We start from the raw sequence: 25,184 nt of genomic DNA on the forward strand, positions 1-25,184 counted from the left end.
ATTGAGCGGTGGATGATGCGTTGAGACAACCGCGTGGGCTCCTACTGTATTTCCATCCATATCTGGAGTCCTAGGTGTGGGCGACCAACCGCATCTAGATTTGGAGTCACCGCAGTTGGGCAACCAACTACATCCAGATCTGGAGTCCTAGGTGTGGGCGACCAACCATTTTTTCCAGATCTGGAGCCAACATGATGATTGGCGATGGAGGAAAGCGGCATACTATCTCCGACGGCCACGTCTTGCCACGACTGGCATCGGAGAAGTTAGTTGTTGCCTCCACTTCGCGCTCCGCTATCAACATCAAAGAAGGTAAGGGAAGAACTCGCCCTATTTTTCTCTAGAAAAATTAAGGTAAAATTAGTTGATCTTCGAGTTGTGTTTATTTTACTTAATTGAGGGAAAACACTAGACTTGTATATTACCATAGACTGATTGCAATCATTAGACATGGGGCACTAAGTATTGATGGGACACCAATTCCCTCAAAAAAGAAGTATTGATGGGACACTAGCCAACATCACAAAGCCACTGTGGAGATTGGAATTCATGCTCTACATTGTTACCAGAAATAACACAAATAGTGTTACACTCAGCGCCTTTACAAATTTACACAATTGTGTAGCCAGTGAGCCAGTAGCAACCTCCAGCCAAAGACCTTAAACTTCTCTGGAACCTTATCTCTTCAAATCACATCCCAAATACTCCAATTATATGTCGCACTTGATGAGCTAGAAGCAGGGGATTTGTACCTGAATTTGAGTTGGGTGGCAAGTTTATAAGCACATCATCCATTACATAGAAGGGTGATTTATGCGAAATATCTCCTCTACATCATAACCAGAAAATAGCCTATGGACAAGGTTAATATTCCATTCATTTTTTATCGAGACAATCAACTGGTTAACCCACCTCAACCTTGAGTTTCTAGCGAATTTGGCAACCTGAGGCCATACTGTCTCAGAATCCAGTTGCCTCTCTGAATCTGAATTTTTCGTCCATTCACTATACGCCAGATGATGCCTTCCTTGAGTATCTTAACTCCAAGCCGGGGATGCATACGAGGAAATGACCATGTCCAGAATATCCCGCAAGGATAATATTCTGATTTCAAGACTCTGGAACATAAACTATCCGGCTTGTGAACCAGTCTCCACCCTTGCCTTGCCAGGAGAGCTTGGTTAAACATATGCATATCCCAGAATCCTAGAACACCTCCTCTCTTTTGTTTTATAAGTTGGTACCAGGAGAGCCAAATGGCCTTGTGATGTCCTTACTCATCGCCCCACCTAAAGTCCCAGATAAAATTTTCATACTTATCACATTTGAACAATCCAAAGAAGTAATTGGGAAGCGCTTGAACCACTTACTTAATCAAGACCACTTTAGTTGCATGGGTCATATACTTTTCAATCCAGTTCTTGCACATTTTTGTGAACCTTTCCATGATCGACTAAAATTCGAGGCAAACATCCTACCTTCTGGGGTTGGTAAACCCAAATATTTACTCTCAAAAGTGGAAGCCACAACACCAAGGGTGACCTTTATCTCTTACTGGACATGGGGCAAGCAATGTTCACTAAGTAATAAAGAGCATTTAGCCGGGCTAAGAAGCTATCATGTACACCTTTGAAATAGATTTGGAGTGTCCTTCACTACCCTCACCTCTCTTCCTACGGCCTTGAAGAACAAAAGGCTATCATCAACAAACATTAGTTTAGAGACACCGAGGCTCCCCCAACAATTTTGATTGGCATTAACCTTCCTTCCAAGACCTGCTTTCTTGAGATGCTTTCCCGACCATCCGCAACCAATAAGATGGTGCATTCAGTATGTGACTATAATATTCCTTCTCAGCCAGTGAGTGCTGCTTATCATGGACCCAAAATCTTTCATGTCCAAGATCAAACATCCTATTGCAGCACTCCCAGCTTAGTGCAGTCATCGGCCAGGGATTTCAGTAGTTCCCTTTGGCGACGGTACTCTTTCCCATATCTACTCATACCGGAAGGATTTCACGTTGCTGCGCACCTGGGTCTATCTCTGTATTGCAGCCATAGAGGAAAGTGGTTGGAGCATATGTAGGTACCATTGTTCACTCTGAATAAATCACACCAACCCGACGATGCAACTGCACTTTCAACCCAATGGTCACATTGCTTTTACCATACTGTTTATTATTGTATGTCCAGGATGGCCCCTTATAGCCCCAATTATGAAGATCACACTAGAACAAGCCTTCTCTGAAATTGGTATTTCTCTCTCGAATATCCAAGCTACTGAGAAGTGCTCATCCTGCCACACATCGTCTCATAAAAATCACCTATCATCAACAAGTGTTCATGAGCATCTGGCTTTATTCTTTTGAGTAAACTCCAGATTTGACGTCTTCCTTACTCCTTAGGTTCACCATGTAGCCCGACACTTCGGGTCATGGGAATCATCATGAATTAAGACATTGATGTACCTCGGGTATATGGCAGTCTTTTTATTTTAGTTCATTTATCTCACAACAACGCAACACACCCTTGCCCTTACCATCATGCACAATACAATTCTGGCGGCCTAGCATCCTCCTAAGATTATTGAAACTCCTTTCACATTGCTAAGTTTCAGAAAGTAAAACGATCATCAAGTGGTATATGCGTGCACGAGGCAAACTAGCTCTTCAACTATCCGAGACTGCCCGAGGCCCCAACAATTCTAGATCAGGCGACTCATTTCTCCTGATAGGTGCCTTCCTTATCACATGTCATTCATTGGCAACCAATGGGCCGATAGCTACCTTACCGCCTAACACACCTATGTTGCTCATGCCACCTCCATTACCCTCACCTCACGCCTTCTTGTTCAGACCAGGACCCTTGTAACTAGGTGTCGCCACAAACTCACTACAAGACTCACTGTCACGTCCCATGCATTTACCCAACACCACCCCGGTGTTCACCAGGGATTGATCAACTTACTTCCCTGGCTTACCCTTGTGGCTATTCTTATCTTTGTGGTGCTTGGCTTTCATGTTACTGGCTCCAGGGGTAGGGGAGGAGCCTTGTTGAGGTTGACTTCGCCCACTTCATTTTCCTTGCTGGTTGTAGGACTCATGGAGGAGGCCTGGCCTTGAATCACCTCCGCCCTCCGGTTTCAGCCTCAGCAAGGGAAGGAACCAAGTTGATGTCGAGTTCTACCCCCTTGCTCTGAGTTGTACATACAAGCAGCTTTGGAGTGATTGCCGGTATTGTGGACGAGACCTTCCCCACCTCCTACTGGAGTTGGGAACCCATGACAGCCATTGGTGGTGCACTGGCCGACGCTAGTGTTAGCATAATCTTGATTGTTTTGTTTGGAACATGATTTAGTTGGTGCTTGCATGTCACGTGGCTTTATTTCTTTGGGGACTAACCAAAGTCATGTACATGTACTAGTAGGAGTTCACGTGTTTGCGTCAAGCTTGAGTCCAAATATGTAGTATATGATGTGATCTAGGTTAAGTCAATTTCCATGTAGGACATGGTCTCGTGGGTTGGCCGAGTATATATATTTGCTGACCGGTGCCACGGTCCACGATCAGACAGAGTTCTCCACCGTGCAAGGCTGCCCAGGATCATCTTCCTTGGCCCGTCATCACCCCCATTGGGGGCAACCTCCTCTGACGCGCTCATCGCACTTTTGTTCTTGTTAGCCTGACTCTGCCATGGATGATTTGGGGATCTGAGTGTATGTGTTGTTGGTGGATGTGCGATCCTGTTGTGTTTATACTATATGAAAATATGAAATAGTTCAAGGGTTTACCACTATCAGTGTAGAACAATCTTAGAATTTCAATATTGCTTGCACTTTTTAATTTCAAATGTTGATGAAATTTGTCGCGTATCTGTGCGCCCGGAATCGAGGTGGAGACAAGAGCCAAACCTGTTGCGCAACACATATAAATAACATTCGGTGGAAAGAAAAATACAGAACTTGCCTTTTCTTTTCAACCGTTGATGAATTTTATCATGATTGAATTTTCTTGAGGCAGATGCACATTTCGATGGCAATACTGTAGTCTTTGCTCTACTGTGTATTATGTTTATAGTTTCTACAAACATTTTTGTTGTGTTTGTATAATTATCATAGCTGTAGCAGTACCAATTTAATTAAAATAGTGATAACAATTTATATTATATAGTTAACTCAGGTCCATTGCTAAAATTGTTGTCCTTTCATGATCCTTAATGCAGAATTTGAAGCTGATATCATGCAAAACATCAACCGGAGCTCCGACACCCCCATCTCCATGCACCGTGTCATGTTTGGACCCGAAGGCTGGGCGGACCTACCACATGGATTATTGCACTCCGTCATTGTCCTGTTGGGTTCAACTCGTGACCTTCTTGCATTCATCGCCACCTGCCCTAGCTGGTATGCCGCATTCATGTCAATCAAATCTACCTTAGGCGAGCTCTTCCCACCTGTTATTTTCCGGAACTGTGCCGACCAGACAAGCTCAGCTGTCTCTAACATTGGAAACACATGGGAGCTCATTGATCCTGTATATCCAAGTACTCCGTTGTGTCGCTTGACCCCTCCAAGTATTTTGAACAAAATGGCAGTCATCAAATGTTCTTATGGTCATGCGATTTTCTGCTACGAGAGATCCCTCTTCATTATGGACGTGCTCACTGGCACTACGGTTGCAGCTCCACCTTTTCCATTGACTCAACTATGCTACAGAACCTTCATATCTCCAGAGGCGTCACCAGATTCATATCTATTTGTCAGCAGCCCGCACTGCCTGTATGCTTGGCGAGTTGGGAGCCCCTCTTGGTTGCACTGCGATTTTCTAAATGCACATTTGATCAAGGAGATGGTGTCCTTCAAAGGCCGGGTCATTATGAGGATGCGTCAAAAACTATACACCGTGCATTTGACACCTCAGTTTCATGTTGAGCTACTAAGACTTGATTGCAGAGATTATATGGACCCGTACGTGCTTTCTGGAAATTTGGTGGCTTGTGAAGACACACTTCTCCTACTTGGTCGTAACGGGGAAGCCTTCTCCATTGACTTCTCAACTGAACCTGCAAAGTATGTGATCGTGGAAGAGGGAGGCTTGAAGAAGTGGGCGTTCTTCTTGGGCGAGAAACGTACTGGACAACCACGACTCTTAGTGAACCCAGAGAGAATGGGTTTAGGGGGTGGCCTTGTCTATCAATTGGATGAAAACGCTCGAGTATTTTCATACCCAGTAGATGGCAACCAACATGAGGAGTTGGAGCCAGAACCTTGTTTTGCGACGATCAATGCTCATCTTGCTCGCAATCCTACATCCTTTGCAGCTTGGATATGAGATCGTGTCGTTGTACCGTGCAGTTGTCTTGTTGTCGTTGGCTGCACTTGGGGATTTTTTTGTCGCTATGTTCCTTCTAGTTTCCGCTCCTTTGACGGAGTACATCAAGATTTGTAATAATCTCTATTTGCCACCCAGTGTACATTCCTGGAGGCAAAACTTGTGCTACATGTTGCTGTTTTCGCTGAACCTTGTTAATTACTCCCGTTTTGCATACAAGAGATAAGGGTTTGCATCTTGAAACAATATTAGCTTCTTGAGTCTTCATATCACTCTTCAGCATTTTTTGTGTGCACCATGTCGGATGTGCCTGGGCTTTTATTTTAGTTATGTGCTTTGTTTGGTCCATACATCTGTTGGTGCAAAATATAAACTTTGTGATGAATGCATATATGCTGCTTATATGTTTGTTGGCTAAACTTGCAGTCTATATTAACCTGATGTCTATGGACTTGCATCCTCACTTTAATTCTTGGTGACCTTGCAACTCTCCAGCCCAAAATGGCGTACAATGTTCAGTTAAAAAATTGTAGCTTTGCCAAGCTATGTTATCAATATTCACATTTCCACCCAATGAGATAGTCATATGCTCAAGCGCATCACGTGAATAATCAACAACCATAGTACAATTACTCTTAGCTTTTTTTTTTTGAGACAAGTTACTCTTAGCTATCTATGCATGAAAGGGAAGTTACAGGCCTAGCGCATGTTATCAAGTGCCCAGGTACAAGAAAACTCCACAATCTGTAATAAATGAGAAATAAAACATATGGGTCCCTTGTAATTGCCGCAGAAAAAAAGAGGAAAGTACATAATCTGATAATTTAATCTACACTTCTGTTTGTAATGCAAGTTTTGAAACACGTCACGAACATTCAGTGAACTACTCATCTTGCTACTGCAACATAGTAGAATCCTCCCACCAAAGCTGTATCAGAAGCTAATCACGGTAACAAGGAAACATAGTAGAATCACTGCAACATAGTAGAATCCTCCCACCAACCGCACTCACGGCCGTAAGATCATCGCAGGACGTAACAAGGAAACGCGTGGGGAAGACCCAGGTTGACTCCAATTTCAGGTAACGTCTTCCAGTGTTGAAGAGCTGTGTCGAATGGTAATAACATTTTTTCCGTAGTTGGACTGCAGCCCAAGGTTTTTCAGACTGATAACTTGGGAAGTATATGTGGTTGCTCCTTCCTCCCCATCCCTCCGGGTTCATGCACGGCAACGCCTCGCACCGCTCGTCAACGCTGATAAAGATGGCCCAGTTATCTAACTTGTTCACTTTCACCCACCTTGCCTTCTTGGTCATGGTGTCCAATGACTCAAGCTTGAAGGCCATGAACTGGAAGGCCTCCGAGCGCATCCGTCTTCCCGCCTCCACAAGTTTGATCAAGAGAAGCGTGTCACCACACACCACTAGCCATGCTTTTTCATTTGCCGAATAGAGATCTTTGGTTTTATCTTCCTCGAACACAACTTTAAACTTCTCAACAATGAGACTGGGTGACAAGTGAATGATGTAGAACCACCCGAAAGACCCTAGGGCATATGTCTTGTCCTTGAAGGCCACATTTTGTTCAATCGAAAAACGACCAACTTTAGGACTCTGTTTTGTCCAAGAATCGCTCCCGATGCGCCACAGGAACAGATAGGCTCCAACACCGACAAGGAGATGTGAGTCAGCAGATGCAACAGGGGCAGTTAAGGTGACATAGCTGATGCAAGTGAACTGAATTGACTGTACGGAAGGAGGGCCAAGCTTAGCGCCACTGAATGGATTAACAATATGGAACCCATTGTTGTCGTAGAAGATGAGCTGACCGTAAGAGCAGTGCAGAAAGGTCATGCTTCTGTGGTCACTCAAGGAAAGAAAACTGCGAGAGGATGAGGTCACAGCAGGGCCAACCAATCTCCATGTGCATTTTTGGAATAAGGTCCAACAGTTATGCGAGAGAGTCTGTCGACAAGTGGCTGGACAGGGGCTGGAGAAGCAGAGGCTGGACAGAGGACCTGTGTGCTGAGAAGAGATCACACCAATGGCGACAAGTGGTACCGAAGGGGAGGAGGTCGCGGAACGAGCGTAGTAAAGCGACAATGGGTCGGAGCAGGTCGTCCTGGAGCTCTGCCCATCCTTGCGGCCGAGATGAAGCAAAGAGTGAGGAGACAGAAGCAGAACATGTCCTGTTGGCCATTATTTGCACGATGGCACTCTCCCTGTTCGACACAGCAAATTCAAGAAAAAGGTTAGGCATGGAAACAAGGTATAACTTAACTGTACAGGAATTGCCTGGTGCGTTTCTTTAGGACATCAACGCCACACTACGTTCCCATCATGCACTGAACTGAACAAAGGTACTAATCGCATTGAGTTGTCGCTCCCTAGAAGCTCAGAACAAGATCAACAATGATGAAGGCACGCTAGATTGACGGGTTGTTGAAGTTTCATGTAGATCTTGGTTCATACAGATTACACACCACAATTGCCTTGCATTTCTCAAACAAATACTGTATCTGGCAAGTGTCGATGCTGACAGAAAAATAAAAGCAGATCACATATGATTTTCCTAGCAAATTGAGAATCAGCGACCGACACCCTCTATTATTATCTGCAATGTTGGAGATCTAAAGCAGGGAAAGTCTCAATTTGGATTGCTTTTCTTTTTCGAGAATAAGCAGAAAGAATCCATCTATGCCTTAATCCCTACTTGCAGATGTAGGCGGATCTGATGCAACATCTGCAGGTGAAGAGAAACGGGACGAGGATGAGGAAGCAGCCGCCGAGAAAGAAGGATGCGCGCCGAATATGGGGGTATTACATGTCATCTTTTCCTCTTCCTTGATGCCATCAAGATGTTGAGGCCTTGTAGGGATCCGAATGATGGGGCATGCTAGACAGGGAAAGCAAAAGGTTTGTAAGCACAAAAAGACGATGGCGATGAGCTAGACCAGTCTTTATTCCTGTCATTGTTAAACAGCAACAAGGTGCATATATATGTGCTCTGTTTTTCCATATTGGCAACTAGCATATTTTCTTTGGACCTAAAGGATAAAGGGGTCTTCAAAGTGATCCCATCCACATGGAAAAAGAGATGTGCTGGAAATCTGTCCAAACAAACCTTTTTTTAAGATGAAAGATCTGTATAGTTGTTCAACAGTTGATCTTCGACAGAGGATTAGGATCGAAATGGTTCTGTAAAATCTTACAAAGATAAGGATAAACAGTATAGGTTTCTAGTATGAAAAAATGAAGAATGACAGTAGGTTTATAGCTTACCGAATGAATAATGAGCAGAGATGCTAGCTGGTAGGCAGTATGAATTTGCATTTTGGGCTTAGCCACAGGTCTAGTATGAAAGATAGTTGCAGGCCTAGCCCATGTTATCAAGTGGCTCAATTACAAAAAATCTCTACAATTTCTAGTAGATGAGAAATGAAATATAATAAGGGTCCCTTGTAATCACCACACAAGAAAAAGTAGAGTTCAACATCAGTAACTTTGGAAAACAAGTCAGCAACATTCAGTCAACTACTCGTCCTGCAACTGCAACATGGTAGAATTCTCCCACGGAAGTTGTATCAGAAGCTACACCAGACGCATGTACGATTGCCCCAAAGATCATCACTGACCAGAGCGAGGAAACGTGCTTGGAATCACCCAGGTTGACTCCAATCTGCGGTACCGGTTTCCAGTGTTCTCGAGCTGCGAATGTGTTGAACAGTCGTTATGTTTTTTCCATAGTTGGACTGCAGCCCAAGGTTGTTCAGGATGATAACTTGGGAAGTATATGTGGTTGCTTCTGCCTCCCCATCTCTCTGGGTTCATGCATGGCAATGCCTCGCATCGCACGTCCGCGCTGACAAAGATGGCCCAGTTATCCAACCTGTCCACCTTCACCCACCTTGCCTTCTTGCTCACGGTGTCCAACGACTCAAGCTGGAAGGCCTTGAACTGGATGACCTCCGAGAATGTCTTTCTTGATGCCTCAAGTTTGATCAAAAGAAGCGCGTCACCGCACGCAACAAGCCATGTTTTTTTATTTGTCCAATAAAGATCTTTGGTTCTATCTTCCTCAAGTATAACTTCAAACTTCTGAATTAAGAGACTGGGTAAGAATTGTACAATGCAGAAGGACCCGAAAGACCCTAGGGCATATGTTTTGCCCTTCAGGGCCACGACTTGTTCAATCTTAAGAAAATTAACTTTAGGATAGTGTTCGAACCAAGAGTCGCTCCCGATGCGCCACTGGAACAGATAGGCTCCACTGCCAACAAGGAGATGTGAGTCATCGGATGCATCAGGGGCAGTCAAGGTGGCATAGCTGATGCTGGTGAAGTGATCTGACTTGAGGCAAGGAGGAACAACCTTAGCGCCGCTGAAGGCATTAACAATGTAGAACCCATCATCGTCGCAGAAGATGAGGTGGCCGTATGAGTAGCTAAGAAAGAACATGCCTCTGAGGTCACTCAAGGAAAGCAAACTGGGATAGGATGAGGTGCCAGCAGGATCAGCCAATCTCCACGTGCATCCTTGCAAGGTCGTCCAGCGGTTAAACTGGGGAGATAGTTTGCTGTCGGCACTCGGGTGTAGGAGGAGAGGCTGCAAAGAGCACGTGCATACCGAGAAGAGATCACGCCAAGGACGACAGGTGGCACCGAAGGCGAGGAGGTCGCGGGAGGAGCCGAGGAGAGCAACGACACATTGGAGCAAATCTTCCGGGAGCTCTACCCATCCTCGTGGCCCGGATGCGGCAAAGACAGAGGAAGCAGAGGCATAGCAGGTTCTCTTAGCGCTGATTCGCATGGCGACGCTCTCCCTGTTGGACACAACAAATTCAGGGCAAAAGGTTAGGCATGCGAAGCTAGATATAATTGTATGAAAAAGAAGAGGAGCTGCCAAGATTCTAGGAAACATGACCTGAGCTAACAAAGATACAGATTATACTGAGTTGTTGCCCCTGAGAAGCTCAGAATAAGATCAACAACGACGCAGACACTGAATTTCAGTTCTACAGAGAAGCTATACGCGGTAGATACAGGTTGCTGAAGTTTCATATAAATCTTTGGGCCTACTGAACTGCATACCACAATCGCCTGTTTCTCAAACTAATAATATCTGGCAGGTGCCATGTGCTTTGATACTGACTGACAGCACCTAGTTGTCAAACTGAATCAGCCAAAAAAATGCAATGTGGGAGATCTAAAGTAGGGATAGTTTCAATCTGGATTGTTTGCCATTGACAATAAGCAGAATCAATCTTTGCCTTAATTATATCAACCAAATTCAGTTACATATCGAGGTACAGTGTGATTAATCTTACAGAAGATATAGGTGGATCTGATGCAACATCCACAGGTGAACGAAATTAACCAGAAAAACAAGACGGAGGGGAAAGAAAGGGAGATGGAGGAGTACAGGACGAGGTAGGGCTTGGGGCTATTACGTCCGCGACGAGGACGAGGACGAAGAAGCGGTCGCCGTCGCCGAGGAAGGAGGATGCCCGTCGATCTCCCGCGGCTGCGCCTCCATGTGCGCCGCCGTTTCTTCCTGTTCTCGGATGTTGGAGCAGCGCAGCCTTCTGAGCGCAGAGCCTCGATATTTTTCCATCATCCCGTTGTAACGCTGGCCCGGCCTAGTCCAGGGATAATGGGCCGAACATGGGCAATAGATTCCTACCTGCTCTAGGGCTGTTTTTTTTTAACACAGTACAGACGCAAGCGCTCATACATACGCGCATACACTCACCCTATAAACGCATATATGCACACCCTATTCGTATGAGCACTTTCGAGATACTGAGCGGGCATATCATTTAAGATTTACGAAGTCATCGTAGGCATCTCGTTGTCGGAAGTGGATCCTCTAACATAAAGGAGGGAAGTCATCTAAACTACAATTCTCTAACTTCCCTCCTTCACTTCCAATATGATTAAGGCTAAGATGACTCGGATTAATTTGCAAATTACAAATCTACTTTATACATTTACAAAAATTACATACAAACAAAATTATGGTGCAATAAAATTAATTTTGGATTTATTTATATCAACAATAGCTGTGTATAGTACCTACTTAAGTAGATGATAGAGTGATTGCTACAGTATCCGTGACTTTCCTTCTATGTTTTACACTAGTCTGCACTGTAGCTTAGGTGACTTTCCTCCTTCATGTTAGAGGATCCACTTCCCTCGTTGTCGACGGGAACATCTCCTCCCACTGAAAGCGCATCGCCGAAAATCCTGAAATAAATCCAGGAGTAATGCGAGCATCAGGACATGAACCCTGGTGGGATGGGAATACTACTGGCTCTCTAACCATCCAACCACAGGTTGGTTCGCCTATGGCTGTGTATTTTAAGAGGCGTTCAGCTTGGATTCCCAGGTTGTTCCGCTATGAGAAGATGTGGGAATCCCGGGGAAAGTTTGTTTTTGCCACTCTAGATTTTGCCAATTTTCTTTATGCCATTCTAGATTTTGACATTTCACTTTTGCTACTCTTAGCTTTTGACAATTATCACAATTGCTAATACGTGGCAAAATCAAAATAAACTTATTTCATTTTTGCCACTCTTAGCTTTTGAAATGTATAACAATTGCCACTCTGATTTTTTTTACTTTAGCCACGGGAATGACAATTGTGTTAATTGTCAAGAACTAAGAGTGAAAAATGTGAAATGTCAAAATCTAGAGTGGCATAAGGAAAATTGGCAAAATTTAGAGTGGCAAAAACAAAATTTCCCAAAAAAAAAGATGTGGGAGACTCGTGGTAAATTTGATGGGGTCGGGCCGGAGTGTCGGAAGTGCAGAAGAACTTGGATGAAATTTCAGAAGAGAAAGACGGAGGGAAGGAAGAGAGAGGTGGAGGAGAGGACATGGCAAGGTAGGGCTTATTACGTCGTCGAGGACGAGTCAGCAGTGGCTAATGACGTCGAGGAAGATGGACACGCTTGATCTCCTCGGCCGCGCCTCAATGCACCGCCGTTTCTTCTAGCTCTCCGACGAGTAGCACAGTCGTAAACGACATATCCTAAACGACGCCTTAAGCGCAGTTCCTTCTATTTCCGCAATCGGACGCACACTTCTCCGCGCTGGCCGACCCATCTTTATCCTTTTCTGTTTTAGAAGACAAAAAACTATGTGCGATGGGATCTTGCTTCCATGTGCACGCTGCAGTAACATATCGATAGACAAAGGAAACTGCATACAAGATTAGCTGAATCCTTAGCATCGAGGTTCGTCGACCGATAAGATCTTCGAAGAATACGTAGGAACCAATATGGGCATCCAGGTCCCGCTATTGGTTGTTGACCATAGAGGTGTCTCGGCCATGTCTGCATAGTTCTCGAACCCGCAGGGTCTACACACTTATCGTTTGGTGACGATATAAGTATAATTGAGTCGTTATGGTGGTTGACGAAGGTTGTTCGGAGTCTCGGATGAGATCCCGGACGTGACGAGGAACTCCGGAATGGTCCGGGGGTGAAGATTGATATATTGGATCGAGGAGGTGAAGGCATCATCAAGCCGTACGTGTGTTGAACGCGGAGGTGTCGTCCGTTTGGCACTTGGATCGGGAGTTCACGGGACGGATCGTGATTGGATCGCAAAGACGTTCGAATACATCAACCACGTTTCTTAATGCTTCCGCTTAGCAATCTACAATGGTACGTAGATGCAATCTCTTCTCTCGTAGATGTTCATCTCCTAGATTGATCTTGGTGAGCGTAGGATTTTTTTTGTTTCCCATGCAACGTTCCCCAACACCGTTCCCCTCCTTGGAGGTGCCGCTCGGGTCTGTCCCTCTGCCCCTTCCCCTCCTTGCCTCCCGGGATAAATCCCCAACGCTGTTGGGCGGCGGTGGCGTCCTTGGTGTCGCGTCCTCCCTGAGCAAGGTGGGCGTGGGGTTTCTCAGAGATGTGTTTCGTGTGCAGCGGCGACTGTAGCTGATCTCCCTCGACGATCGCGACTTCCTAAATGACTCCTTCATTTCGGGAGCTCTCCGGTCTATTGCGCGGTGCCCTGTCTGGCCTGTGGATTCTCCTGGGCATGAGGGGATCGGGTTCCCCTCATTCGACGACCCTTCTCAGTGCACCATGAGAGTATTAGCCCCTCTTTCGGTACCTGCATTTCGGTTCTCAATGTCTTCCAGAGAGATCTAACTGTTGCTCGTCTTTGTCCGTTCCGGCAACTCTTCCTTTTTGTGACCAGTCCGTGGGATTCGATGGTGCTCTGCTCTTGGTGATGTGTTCGTGACTTGTTGGGTGAGTTATTTCTTTTTAGATGCAGCCTGCCGACAACTATCTCCCAGGTTCTAGGGTGAACTGCTCCTCTTGTCAATGGTGCGGCGCCTTTCGAGCCAGGCGAGGAGGCAGGGGCCTTCTTTGACATTGGAGCTGGGCGGATGTGTAGGGTCAGGGTTGCTGGTGATTAGGCGACGGCGTGCCCTTCTTCGTCGTTGGACATGTTGATCCAGTGTGGGCATTCTTCTTCTTCCATGGCGTTCTGGTCGCGTGGAGGGCCTCTTCATCTCCGAGCTGTGTTTCTCCTATTCGATCTTTTTAGCTTGGTGTGTATGAGGCTTGTGAGCTTCTTTCCAGCGCCTTTGTATCTTGCCGTTTTTTTTTCTTGTGTTGGTTTCGAGTTTGTAATCCTGGCCAGTTGATGACTTTGTTAATTCAAAGTCGGGCTCTTCTTGAGCCTTCGTTATAAAAAATATCTCTCTTAAATACCTATCAAATTAGGACCAATTTCATAACACGTGAACAATCAATCCCCGTCCGAAGACTCTGACACCACGAATGGCACCGACAACCCCTCCTCGTGCCGCTGACCCTACACGGAGGGCTACAGACGCTCCGGTGAATGAAATGACAAAGGAACAATGAGGAAATGGTGTGTATAGTCTCGACAATGATCATTGATACTAGGGATGATGGAACCAAGAGTTGAGATGCTAGACAATGGCCCATGCAGATAGAAGAATGTAAGTACATTAACAACAATGCATGAGCATAGATCTGGATGGATAAATGATTCTAGTGAAGACGAGAGTAGCTTAAATTCTATTTCTATTCTATATATGCAACTCGAAGAACAAAACAAACAAATATATAGTCCAACCCTTGTTGGGGTCTAAACATCATCTTGACACAGTTACCCATGAGGAAAAAGTGGATTGCTAGAGGGCGGGAGATTAAAAAAAGATTTGGATGGATTGTTTTTTTTGAATCGTCCGATGAGCAGCCAACGACCAGATGGCCTTCTGAAAGTGCTAGTTATCGACTAGAGGGGGGGGGGTGAATAGGCGATTTTTACAAAAGTCTTCAAAACATGAAAGTTTCGAAGACAATCATGAAAACTAGACCTATAAACATGCAGCGGAAGATGAACTACACTAGACAAGCCATAGTCAAACAAGTATGAAGCTAAAGCATGATGACTGATAGCAGCTATGTAGTAGGATCAGGATGGAAGATAGTATGAAGCCAATCAGAACAAGTAGTCACACAGTGAAGACAAATAGGTAGAGTAATCAGGCAATGACTTCACAAAGACAAGCTGTAAGTAAGGAGAGTAAGAGATAGAACCAGTGTGTTGTGAAGACAAGGATTTGTTCAACCAGTTCCAGTTGCTGTGACAACTGTACGTCTGGCTAGGGAGGTCGAGATTGAACTCAGAAGACCGTGTCTTCACCTTATTCCCCTTGAGGTAAGGACACACAGTCCCCGCCCAATCACTCTGGTAAGTCTTCAAGGTAGACTTCCAAACCTTCACATACTTTGTTCACCGGCCATCCACAATTACTCTTGGATGCTCAGAACGCGACGCCTAACCGGATGGAGGATTCACATTCCTCAAGTGTAACAAGTCTTCAGATCATGCGGACAGAAAGACTTCAGTGATGCCTAACACTCTTTGGCTCTGGGTGTTTGGGCTTCGTCGTCACAAGGATTTCTCTCTCTCAAAAGCTTCGGAGGTGGGTTGCTCTCAAACGACAAAAGCCGTGCACTAACTCTGAGCAGCCACCAATTTATGGTGTAGGGGGTGGGCTATTTATATAGCCACTAGGCAACCCGACCTGATTTGTCCGAAATGACCCTGGGTCACTAAGGAACTGACACGTGTCACAACGGTCAGATTTCAAACACACGCGACAGCTTGACTTGGGCTACAAGTAAAGCTGACTTATCCGACCCTGGATAAGATTTGCTCTCATTGTCTTCGCTCGAAGACATAGGATTTTGGTTGAGCATCACTTCAGTCACTCTGACTTTATTCACTTGGACCCCACTTAACAGTGCGGTGGTTCCTATGACTCAACAAAGAAGAAAAGAAACAACAAAACTGCTAAGTCTTCGCGCTCCATAGTCTTCACTCAATGTCTTCTATAGTCATAGTCTTCAATGTGAATATCTTCACGTACCACCATTATCTTCAATGTCTTCATACATTTTTAGGGGTCATCTCCGGTAGGTAAACCGAATCAAAGAGGGACTACTACCTGTGTTATCCTGCAATTCTTACAAACACATTAGTCCCTCAATACTCCAAAACCAAACTAGGGGTGGCACTAGATGCACTTACAATCTCCCCCTTTTGGTGATTGATGACAAACTGGTTGAAGTTTTCAAGGGGGATACAAGTATGTGAAATATGTGAAATTGTAAAGGATGAGGTATTGTCTTCATAAGTAGCCAAAGGCTCCCCCTGAAGATGTGCATATAAGTAATTTGCCTTTGGAATGCAAATGCACATGGCAGGTTCTACTTATGGAGATCCTCTTCAACTTATGACGACAATTCATCATGCATGATTTGATGTAGTGAAGATAATGATATGCATAATGAAAAATGGACGTCTACAAAATGATTTAAGTGCGGAAGTTATCATCGCACATGCGGAATTTATCATCGCATCACAAAATAGCAAATAAGTAGCAGACGACCATCGAGTTTAAGTGTTACAACTCAGAGAACCAAATGTATCAAGAGAAAGAGTTGTAAACACTAGGCAAAATATAAAGCAACCGCCCATATGAACCCGCTTGAAAACTATCAACTCATAGCTTCTCCCCCTTTTGTCAGTAAGGACCAAAAAGGGTTGAAGACATTGAGCCTCTACTCGTCCCCAGAAGGAGTAGGAGAAGATGCAGGGTTGGTGTCGAGGTTTGGCGGTGCAGAAGAACTTGGAGCAGTGTCGATACGTGTTGGAGGTGGCGAAGTGGCATCATCTTGATCATCGATCACACGAGCATTCACGGTTGCAGCAGAAGAGGAGTACTCTGAGTCTTCAAGAGATGGAGTGCGCCGCAGAACAACATTTCTGGGCGGAGTGGAATCAAACTTGAATCTTTCTAAGAAGCCATCGTCCTGAAGATCTTCCTCAGCACACATAAGCGTCAGCCCTTTCCATGTGCGCCGACAGGTTTCATGCACGACAAAGGCATTCTTGGTTGCAAGGTTGCGAATGCGATTGAGGTTAGTCATGATGCTCTGCATCTGGCGCTTGAGCCGATCATGATGCCTATCCTATTTCTGATGCAGGCCAACGAGAAGCTCTCGGTCATTGAGAACACGAGATTGCCTTCGAGGCCGTTGAGCAATTGTGCTGTCAGTGGTGTCGGTTTGGGCACGGTGAGGTGCACGTGTAGTACCAGCCAACGGATAGACTCGAGTGGCAGCTAGCACTCCTTCAATGGGCTGAGTGATGCTCTGACCATCAGCATTATGAAGATAGAGTGGCTCCTTGTCAGGCTCTGGATAGATGGCTTCAACCGACAAATCGACATCTGGCAAGAAGACAATGATGTTGCGCACAGATGGCTGATAGTTGAAAGCAGTGTGAAGCTTGATCGGACGCATGATCCATGGAGCATAGAACTTCAAGCCAAAAATGTTGGAAATATGCCCTAGAGGCAATAATAAAATGGTTATTATTATATTTCCTTGTTCATGATAATTGTCTATTGTTCATGCTATAATTGTATTAACTGGAAACCGTAATACATGTGTGAATACATAGACCACAACATGTCCCTAGTGAGCCTCTAGTTGACTAGCTCGTTGATCAATAGATGGTTATGGTTTCCTGACCATGGACATTGGATGTCATTGATGACGGGATCACATCATTAGGAGAATGATGTGATGGACAAGACCCAATCCTAAGCATAGCACAAGATCGTGTAGTTCGTTTGCTAAAGCTTTTCTAATGTCAAGTATCGTTTCCTTAGACCATGAGATTGTGCAACTCCCGGATACCGTAGGAATGCTTTGGGTGTACCAAACGTCACAACGTAACTGGGTGGCTATAAAGGTGCACTACAGGTATCTCCAAAAGTGTCTGTTGGGTTGGCACGAATCGAGACTGGGATTCGTCACTCCGTATGATGGAGAGGTATCTCTGGGCCCACTCGGTAATGCATCATCATAATGAGCTCAATGTGACTAAGCATTTAGTCACGGGATCATGCATTGCGGAACAAGTAAAGTGACTTGCCGGTAACAACATTGAACAAGGTATTGGGATACCGACGATCGAATCTCAGGCAAGTAACATACCGATTGACAAAGGGAATTGAATACGGGATTGATCGAATCCCCGACATCGTGGTTCATCCGATGAGATCATCGTGGAACATGTGGGAGCCAATATGGGTATCTAGATCCCGCTATTGGTTATTGGCCGGAGAGGTGTCTCGGTCATGTCTGCATGGTTCCCGAACCCGTAGGGTCTACACACTTAAGGTTCGGTAACGCTAGAGTTGTTATGGGAAATAGTATGTGGTTACCGAAGGTAGTTTGGAGTCCCGGAGATCCCGGATGTCACGAGGAGTTCCGGAATGGTCCGGAGGTGAAGCTTGATATATTGGACAAAGGGTTTTGGAGTCCGGAAGTGTTCCGGAGGTACCGGGTGATGACCAGCATGACCGAAAGGTATTTTGGGAGCCCCGGCAAGTGTTGGGGGGCTTCATGGGCCAAGGGAAGGGAGCAAACCAGCCCACTAAGGGGTTGTGCGCCCCCTCACCTATTCCCACGTGACCAGGGGGTTTGGGGCGCCCCATCTAGGGTTCCCACCTCCTGGCTTGGGGGCCAAGTCACCCAAAGGGGAGATCCCATCTGCCCTGACCGCCACCCCCCCTAGGGGAAACCCTAGGGCTCCTCCCCCTCCCCCTTGCCCCTATATATAGTGGAGGTTTTGGGGCTGCCCAACACATGAGTCTCTCTCTCCCAAGGCGCAGCCCTACCTCTCTCCCTCCTCGTCTCTCGTAGTGCTTGGCGAAGCCCTGCTGGAGTACGCGCTCCTCCTCCACCACCACGCCATCGTGCTGCTGCTGGATGGAGTCTTCCCCAACCTCTCCCTCTCTCCTTGCTAGATCAAGGCATGGGAGACGTCACCGGGCTGCACGTGTGTTGAACGCGGAGGCGTCGTTGTTCGGTGCTTAGATCGGAATCGACCGCGATCTGAATCGCCACGAGTACGACTACCTCATCCGCGCTCTTGCAACGCTTCCGCTTAGCGATCTACAAGGGTATGTAGATGCACTCTCTCTCTCTCTTGTTGCTAGAATCTCCATAGATTGATCTTGGTGATTTGTAGAAAATTTTGAATTTCTGCTACGTTCCCCAAACAGTGGCATCATGAGCTAGGTCTATACGTAGTTTCTATGCACGAGTAGAACACAAGTTGTTGTGGGCGTCGATTTTGTCAATTTACTTGCCGTTACTAGTCTTATCTTGATTCGGCGGCATCGTGGGATGAAGCGGCCCGGACCGACCTTACACGTACACTTACGTGAGACAGGTTCCACCGACTGACATGCACTAGTTGCATAAGGTGGCTAGCGGGTGTCTGTCTCTCCCACTTTAGTCGGATCGGATTCGATGAAAAGGGTCCTTATGAAGGGTAAATAGAAATTGGCATATCACGTTGTGGTTTTGGCGTAGGTAAGAAACGTTCTTGCTAGAAACCTATAGCAGCCACGAAAAAACTTGCAACAACAATTAGAGGACGTCTAACTTGTTTTTGCAGCATATGCCGTGTGATGTGATATGGCCAAAAGGATGTGATGAATGATATATATGTGATGTATGAGATTGATCATGTTCTTGTAATAGGAATCACGACTTGCATGTCGATGAGTATGACAACCGGCAGGAGCCATAGGAGTTGTCTTAATTTATTGTATGACCTACGTGTCATTGAATAACGCCATGTAATTACTTTACTTTATTGCTAAACCGTTAGCCATAGTAGTAGAAGTAATAGTTGGTGAGACAACTTCATGAAGACACGATGATGGAGATCATGGTGTCATGCCGGTGACGATGATGATCATGGCGCCCCGAAGATGGAGATCAAAAGGAGCAAAATGATATTGGTCATATCATTTCACTATTTGATTGCATGAGATGTTTATCATGTTTTTGCATCTTATTTGCTTAGAACGACGGTGGCATAAATAAGATGATCCCTCATAAAATTTCAAGAAAGTGTTCCCCCTAACTGTGCACCGTTGCGAAGGTTCGTTGTTACGAAGCACCACGTGATGATCGGGTGTGATAGATTCTAACGTTCGAATACAACGGGTGTAAGCCAGATTTACACACGCAATACACTTAGGTTGACTTGACGAGCCTAGCATGTATAGACATGGCCTCGGAACACGGAAGACCGAAAGGTCGAACATGAGTCGTATAGAGGATACGATCAACATGAAGATGTTCACCGATGATGACTAGGCCGTCTCACGTGATGATCGGACACGGCCTAGTTGACTCGGATCATGTATCACCTAGATGACTAGAGGGATGTCTATCTGAATGGGAGTTCATTAAATAATCAGATGAACTTAATTATCATGAACATAGTCAAAAGGTCTTTGCAAATTATGTCGTAGCTCGCGCTTTAGTTCTACTTTTTTAGATATGTTCCTAGAGAAAATTTAATTGAAAGTTGATAGTAGCAATTATGCGGACTAGGTCCATAAACTGAGGATTGTCCTCGTGGCTACACAGAAGGCTTATGTCCTTAATGCACCGCTTGGTGTGCTGAACCTCAAACGTCGTCTGTGGATGTTGCGAACATCTGACATACACGTTTTGATGACTGTGTGATAGTTCAGTGCGTAATGTTAAACGGTTTAGAATTGAGGCGTCAAAGGCATTTTTGAAATGTCGCGGAACATATGAGATGTTCCAAGGACTAAAATTGGGATTTCAGGCTAGTGCCCACGTCAAGAGGTGTAAGACCTCCGACAAGTTTCTTAGCCTGCAAACTAAGGGAGAAAAGCTCAATCATTGAGCATGTGCTCAGATTGTCTGAGTACTACAATCACTTGAATTGAGTGGGAGTTAATCTTCCAGTTGAGATAGTGATGGTTCTCCATAGTCACTGCCACCAAGCTATTAGAGCTTCGTGATGAACTATAACATATCAGGGATAGACATGATGATCCTTGAGCAATTCACGATGTTTGACACCGCGAAAGTAGAAATCGAGTAGGAGCATCAATTGTTGATGGTTAGTAAAACCACTAGTTTCAAGAGAGGGCAAGGGCAAGAAGGGATACTTCATGAAACGGCAAATCAGTTGCTGCTCTAGTGAAGAAACCCAAGGTTGAACCCAAAACCCGAGACTAAGTGCTTCTGTAATGAGGGGAACAGTCACTGAAGCAGAACTACCCTAGATACTTGGTAGATGAGAAGGCTGGCAAGGTTGACAGAAGTATATTGGATATAAATTGTATTAAATGTGTACTTTACTAGTACTCCTAGTAGCACCAAGGTATTAAGATACCGGTTCGGTTGCTAAGTGTTAGTAACTCGAAATAAAAGGCTATGGAATAAACGGAGACTAGCTAAAGGTGAGATGATGATATATGTTGGAAGTGTTTCCAAGGTTGATGTGATCAAACATCGCACGCTCCCTCTACCATCGGGATTGGTGTTAAACCTAAATAATTGTTATTTGGTGTTTGCGTTGAGCATAGACATGATTGTATTATGTTTATCACAATACGGTTATTCATTTAAGGAGAATAATGGTTACTCTGTTTATTTGAATAATACCTTCAACGGTCTTGCACCTAAAATGAATGGTTTATTGAATCTCGATCGTAGTGATACACATGTTCAGGCCAAAAGATATAAGATAGTAATGATAGTACCACCTACTTGTGGCACTGCCATTTGAGTCATATTGGTATAAAACGCATGAAGAAGCTCCATGTTGCTGGATCTTTGGACTCACTCGTTTTTGAAAATTTTGAGACATGCGAACCATGTCTATTGGTGTATACGCATGAAGAAACTCCATGCAGATGGATCGTTTGGACTCACTTGATTTTGAATCACTTGAGACATGCAAATCATACCACATGGGCAAGATGACTGAAAGGCCTCATTTTCAGTGAGATGGAACAAGAAAGCAACTTGTTGGAAGTAATACATTTGATGTGTGCAATCCAATGAGTGTTGAGGCACGCAGTGAATATCGTTATGCTCTTACTTCACATATGATTTGAGTAGATTCTAAGTATGTTTACTTGATGAAACACATGTCTGAAATATTGAAAGGTTCAAGTAATTTCAGAGTGAAGTTGAAGATCGTCGTGACAAGAGGATAAGATGTCTATGATATGATCATAGAGATGAATATCTGAGTTACAAGTTTGGCACACAATTAAGACATTGTGGAAATTGTTTCACAACTAATACCGCCTGTAACACCATAGTGCGATGGTGTGTCCGAACATCATAGCTGCATCCTATTGGATATGGTGCATACCATGATGTCTCTTATCGAATTACCACTATCGTTTATGGGTTAGGCATTAGAGACAACTGCATTCACTTTAAATAGGGCACCACGCAATTCCGTTGAGATGACACCGTATGAACTATGGTTTAGAGAAACCTAAGCTGTCGTTTCTTAAAAGTTTGGGGATGCGATGCTTATGTGAAAAAGTTTCAGGCTGATAAGCTCGAACCCAAAGGGGATAAATGCATCTTCAAAGAATACCCAAAATAGTTGGGTATACCTCCTATTTCAGATCCGGAAGCAAAAGTAATTGTTTCTAGAAACGGGTCCTTTCTCGAGGAAAAGTTTTTCTCGAAGGAATTGAGTGGGAGGATGGTGGAGACTTGATGAGGTTATTGAACTGTCACTTCAACTAGTGTGTAGCAGGGCACAGTAAGTTGGTCCTGAGCACCTACACCAATTGAATTGGAAGCTTATGATATTGATCATAAAACTTCGGATCAAGTCACTACCAAACCTCGTAGTTCGACAAGGATGTGTAGTACTTCAGAGTGGTACGTAATCCAGTTTTGGAAGTCATGTTGCTAGACAACAATGAACCTACGAGCTATGGAGAAGCGATGGTGGGCCCGGATTCCGATGAATGGCTCGAGGCCATAAAATCCTAGAGAGGATCCATGTATGAAAACAAAGTGTAGACTTTGGAAGAACTACTTGATGGTCGTAAGGCTGTTGGGTACAGATGGATTCTAAGAGGGAAGACAGACAATGATGGTATGTGTCACCATTAAGAAAGCTCGGCTTGTCGCTAAGATGTTTCCGACAAGTTCAAGGAGTTGACTACGATGAGAATTTCTCACTCGTAGCGATGCTAAGAGTCTATTGGAATTATATTAGCAGTTACTGCATTATTTATGAAATCTTGCAGATAGGATGTGAAAACATTGTTTCCTCGACGATTTTCTTGAGGTAAGGTTGTATGTGATACAACCAGAAGGTTTTGTCAATCCTGAAAGATGCTAACAAGTATGCAGAGCTCCAACAATCCTTCTAAGGACTGGAGTAAGCATCTCGGAGTTGGAATATGCGCTTTGATGAGATGATCAAAGATTTTGGGTTTATACAAAGTTTATGAGAAACTTGTATTTCCAAAGAAGTGAGTGGGAGCACTATAGAATTTCTGATGAGTATATGTTGTTAACATATTGTTGATCAGAAATGATGTAGAGTTTCTGGAAAGCATATAGGGTTATTTGAAAAGTGTTTTTCAATGGAAAACCTGGATTAAGCTACTTGAACATTGAGCATCAAGATCTATAAGGATAGATCAAAATCGCTCAATAGTACTTTCAAATGAACACATACCATGACAAGATTTTGAAAGAGTTCAAAATAGATCGGCAAAGAAGGAGTTCTTGGCTGTGTTATAAGGTGTGAGTATTGAGTAAGACTCAAGACCTGACCACGGCAGAATAGAGAGAAAGGATGAAGGTCGTCCCCTATGCTTAGACGTAGGCTCCATAGTATGCTATGTTGTGTACCGCACCTGAAGTGTGCCTTGCCATGAGTCAGTCAAGGGGTACAAGTGTGATACAGGAATGGATCACAAGACAGCGGTCAAGGTTATCCGTAGTAACTAGTTGACTAAGGAATTTTCTCAATTATGGAGGTGGTAAAAGAGTTCGTCGTAAAGGGTTACGCCGAGGCAAACTTTGACACTAATCTGGATGACTCTGAGTAGTAAACCGGATTCATATAGTAGAGTTGTTATTTGGAATAGTTCCAAATGGCGCGTGATAGCTGCATATAGGAGATGACATAGAGATTTGTAAAGCACACACGGATCTGAAAGATTCAGACCCGTTGACTAATGAACCTCTCTCACAAGCGAGATATGATCAAACACCATGGGTGTTGGATTCATGACAATCACATAGTGATGTGAACTAGATTATTGACTCTGGTGCAAGTGGGAGACTGTTGGAAATATGCCCTAGAGGCAATAATAAAATGGTTATTATTATATTTCCTTGTTCATGATAATTGTCTATTGTTCATGCTATAATTGTATTAACTGGAAACCGTAATACATGTGTGAATACATAGACCACAACATGTCCCTAGTGAGCCTCTAGTTGACTAGCTCGCTGATCAATAGATGGTTATGGTTTCCTCACCATGGACATTGGATGTCATTGATGATGGGATCACATCATTAGGAGAATGATCTGATGGACAAGACCCAATCCTAAGCATAACACAAGATCGTGTAGTTCGTTTGCTAAAGCTTTTCTAATGTCAAGTATCGTTTCCTTAGACCATGAGATTGTGCAACTCCCGGATACCGTAGGAATGCTTTGGGTGTACCAAAGGTCACAACATAACTGGGTGGCTATAAAGGTGCACTACAGGTATCTCCGAAAGTGTCTGTTGGGTTGGCATGAATCGAGACTGGGATTTGTCACTCCGTATGACGGAGAGGTATCTCTGGGCCCACTCGGTAATGCATCATCATAATGAGATCAATGTGACTAAGCAGTTAGTCACGGGATCATGCATTACGGAACGAGTAAAGTGAGTTGCCGGTAATGAGATTGAACGAGGTATTGGGATACCGACGATCGAATCTCGGGCAAGTAACATACCGTTTGACAAAGGGAATTGAATATGGGATTGATCGAATCCCCGACATCGTGGTTCATCCGATGAGAACATCGTGGAACATGTGGGAGCCAATATGGGTATCCAGATCCTGCTATTGGTTATTGGCCGGAGAGGTGTCTCGGTCATGTCTGCATGGTTCCCGAACCCGTAGGGTCTACACACTTAAGGTTCGGTGACGCTAGAGTTATTATGGGAAATAGTATGTGGTTACCGAAGGTAGTTCAGAGTCCCGGATGAGATCTCGGACGTCACGAGGAGTTCCGGAATGGTCCGGAGGTGAAGATTGATATATTGGACGAAGGGTTTTGGAGTCCGGAAGTGTTCTGGAGGTACCGGGTGATGACCAGCATGACCGAAAGGTATTTCAGGAGCCCCGACAAGTGTTGGGGGGCTTCATGGGCCAAGGGAAGGGGGCAAACCAGCCCAC

General features: G+C 44.7%; 2 protein-coding genes and 1 pseudogene across 2 annotated transcripts; 1 reads left to right on the forward strand and 2 right to left on the reverse strand.

The window, feature by feature from the left end:
- The first annotated feature begins 28 nt into the window (after positions 1 to 28).
- LOC119289896 lies at positions 29 to 5,552 on the forward strand. The gene is made up of 2 exons (XM_037569073.1): positions 29 to 312; positions 4,221 to 5,552. Exons 1-2 carry the CDS (start codon positions 192 to 194, stop codon positions 5,327 to 5,329), a joined length of 1,230 nt encoding a protein of 409 aa, XP_037424970.1. The 5' UTR covers positions 29 to 191; the 3' UTR covers positions 5,330 to 5,552.
- A 717-nt stretch (positions 5,553 to 6,269) lies between these two features.
- Positions 6,270 to 7,587, reverse strand: LOC119284259 (annotated as a pseudogene).
- A 1,223-nt stretch (positions 7,588 to 8,810) lies between these two features.
- Positions 8,811 to 10,906, reverse strand: LOC119289897 (putative F-box protein At3g25750). The gene is made up of 2 exons (XM_037569074.1): positions 10,777 to 10,906; positions 8,811 to 10,149 (listed from the first exon to the last, which is right to left on the reverse strand). The coding sequence occupies exons 1-2, from the start codon at positions 10,860 to 10,862 to the stop codon at positions 8,955 to 8,957; spliced, it is 1,281 nt and encodes a 426-aa protein (XP_037424971.1). The 5' UTR covers positions 10,863 to 10,906; the 3' UTR covers positions 8,811 to 8,954.
- Positions 10,907 to 25,184: the final 14,278 nt, after the last annotated feature.

Source organism: Triticum dicoccoides, chromosome 4A, assembly GCF_002162155.2.
Source record: "Triticum dicoccoides isolate Atlit2015 ecotype Zavitan chromosome 4A, WEW_v2.0, whole genome shotgun sequence".
In the NCBI taxonomy this organism is placed as follows: Eukaryota; Viridiplantae; Streptophyta; class Magnoliopsida; order Poales; family Poaceae; genus Triticum; species Triticum dicoccoides.

Excerpts from the sequence above, each read along its gene's own strand:
- LOC119289896 (XM_037569073.1), top strand. The coding sequence starts at position 192 with ATGATGATTGGCGATGGAGGAAAGCGGCATACTATCTCCGACGGCCAC. Across the intron at positions 313-4,220 it reads CGCTATCAACATCAAAGAAG|AATTTGAAGCTGATATCATG; the intron begins GTAAGGGAAGAA and ends TCCTTAATGCAG.
- LOC119289897 (XM_037569074.1), bottom strand. The coding sequence starts at position 10,862 with ATGGAGGCGCAGCCGCGGGAGATCGACGGGCATCCTCCTTCCTCGGCG. Across the intron at positions 10,150-10,776 it reads TCCTCGTCCTCGTCGCGGAC|GGAGAGCGTCGCCATGCGAA; the intron begins GTAATAGCCCCA and ends TGTGTCCAACAG.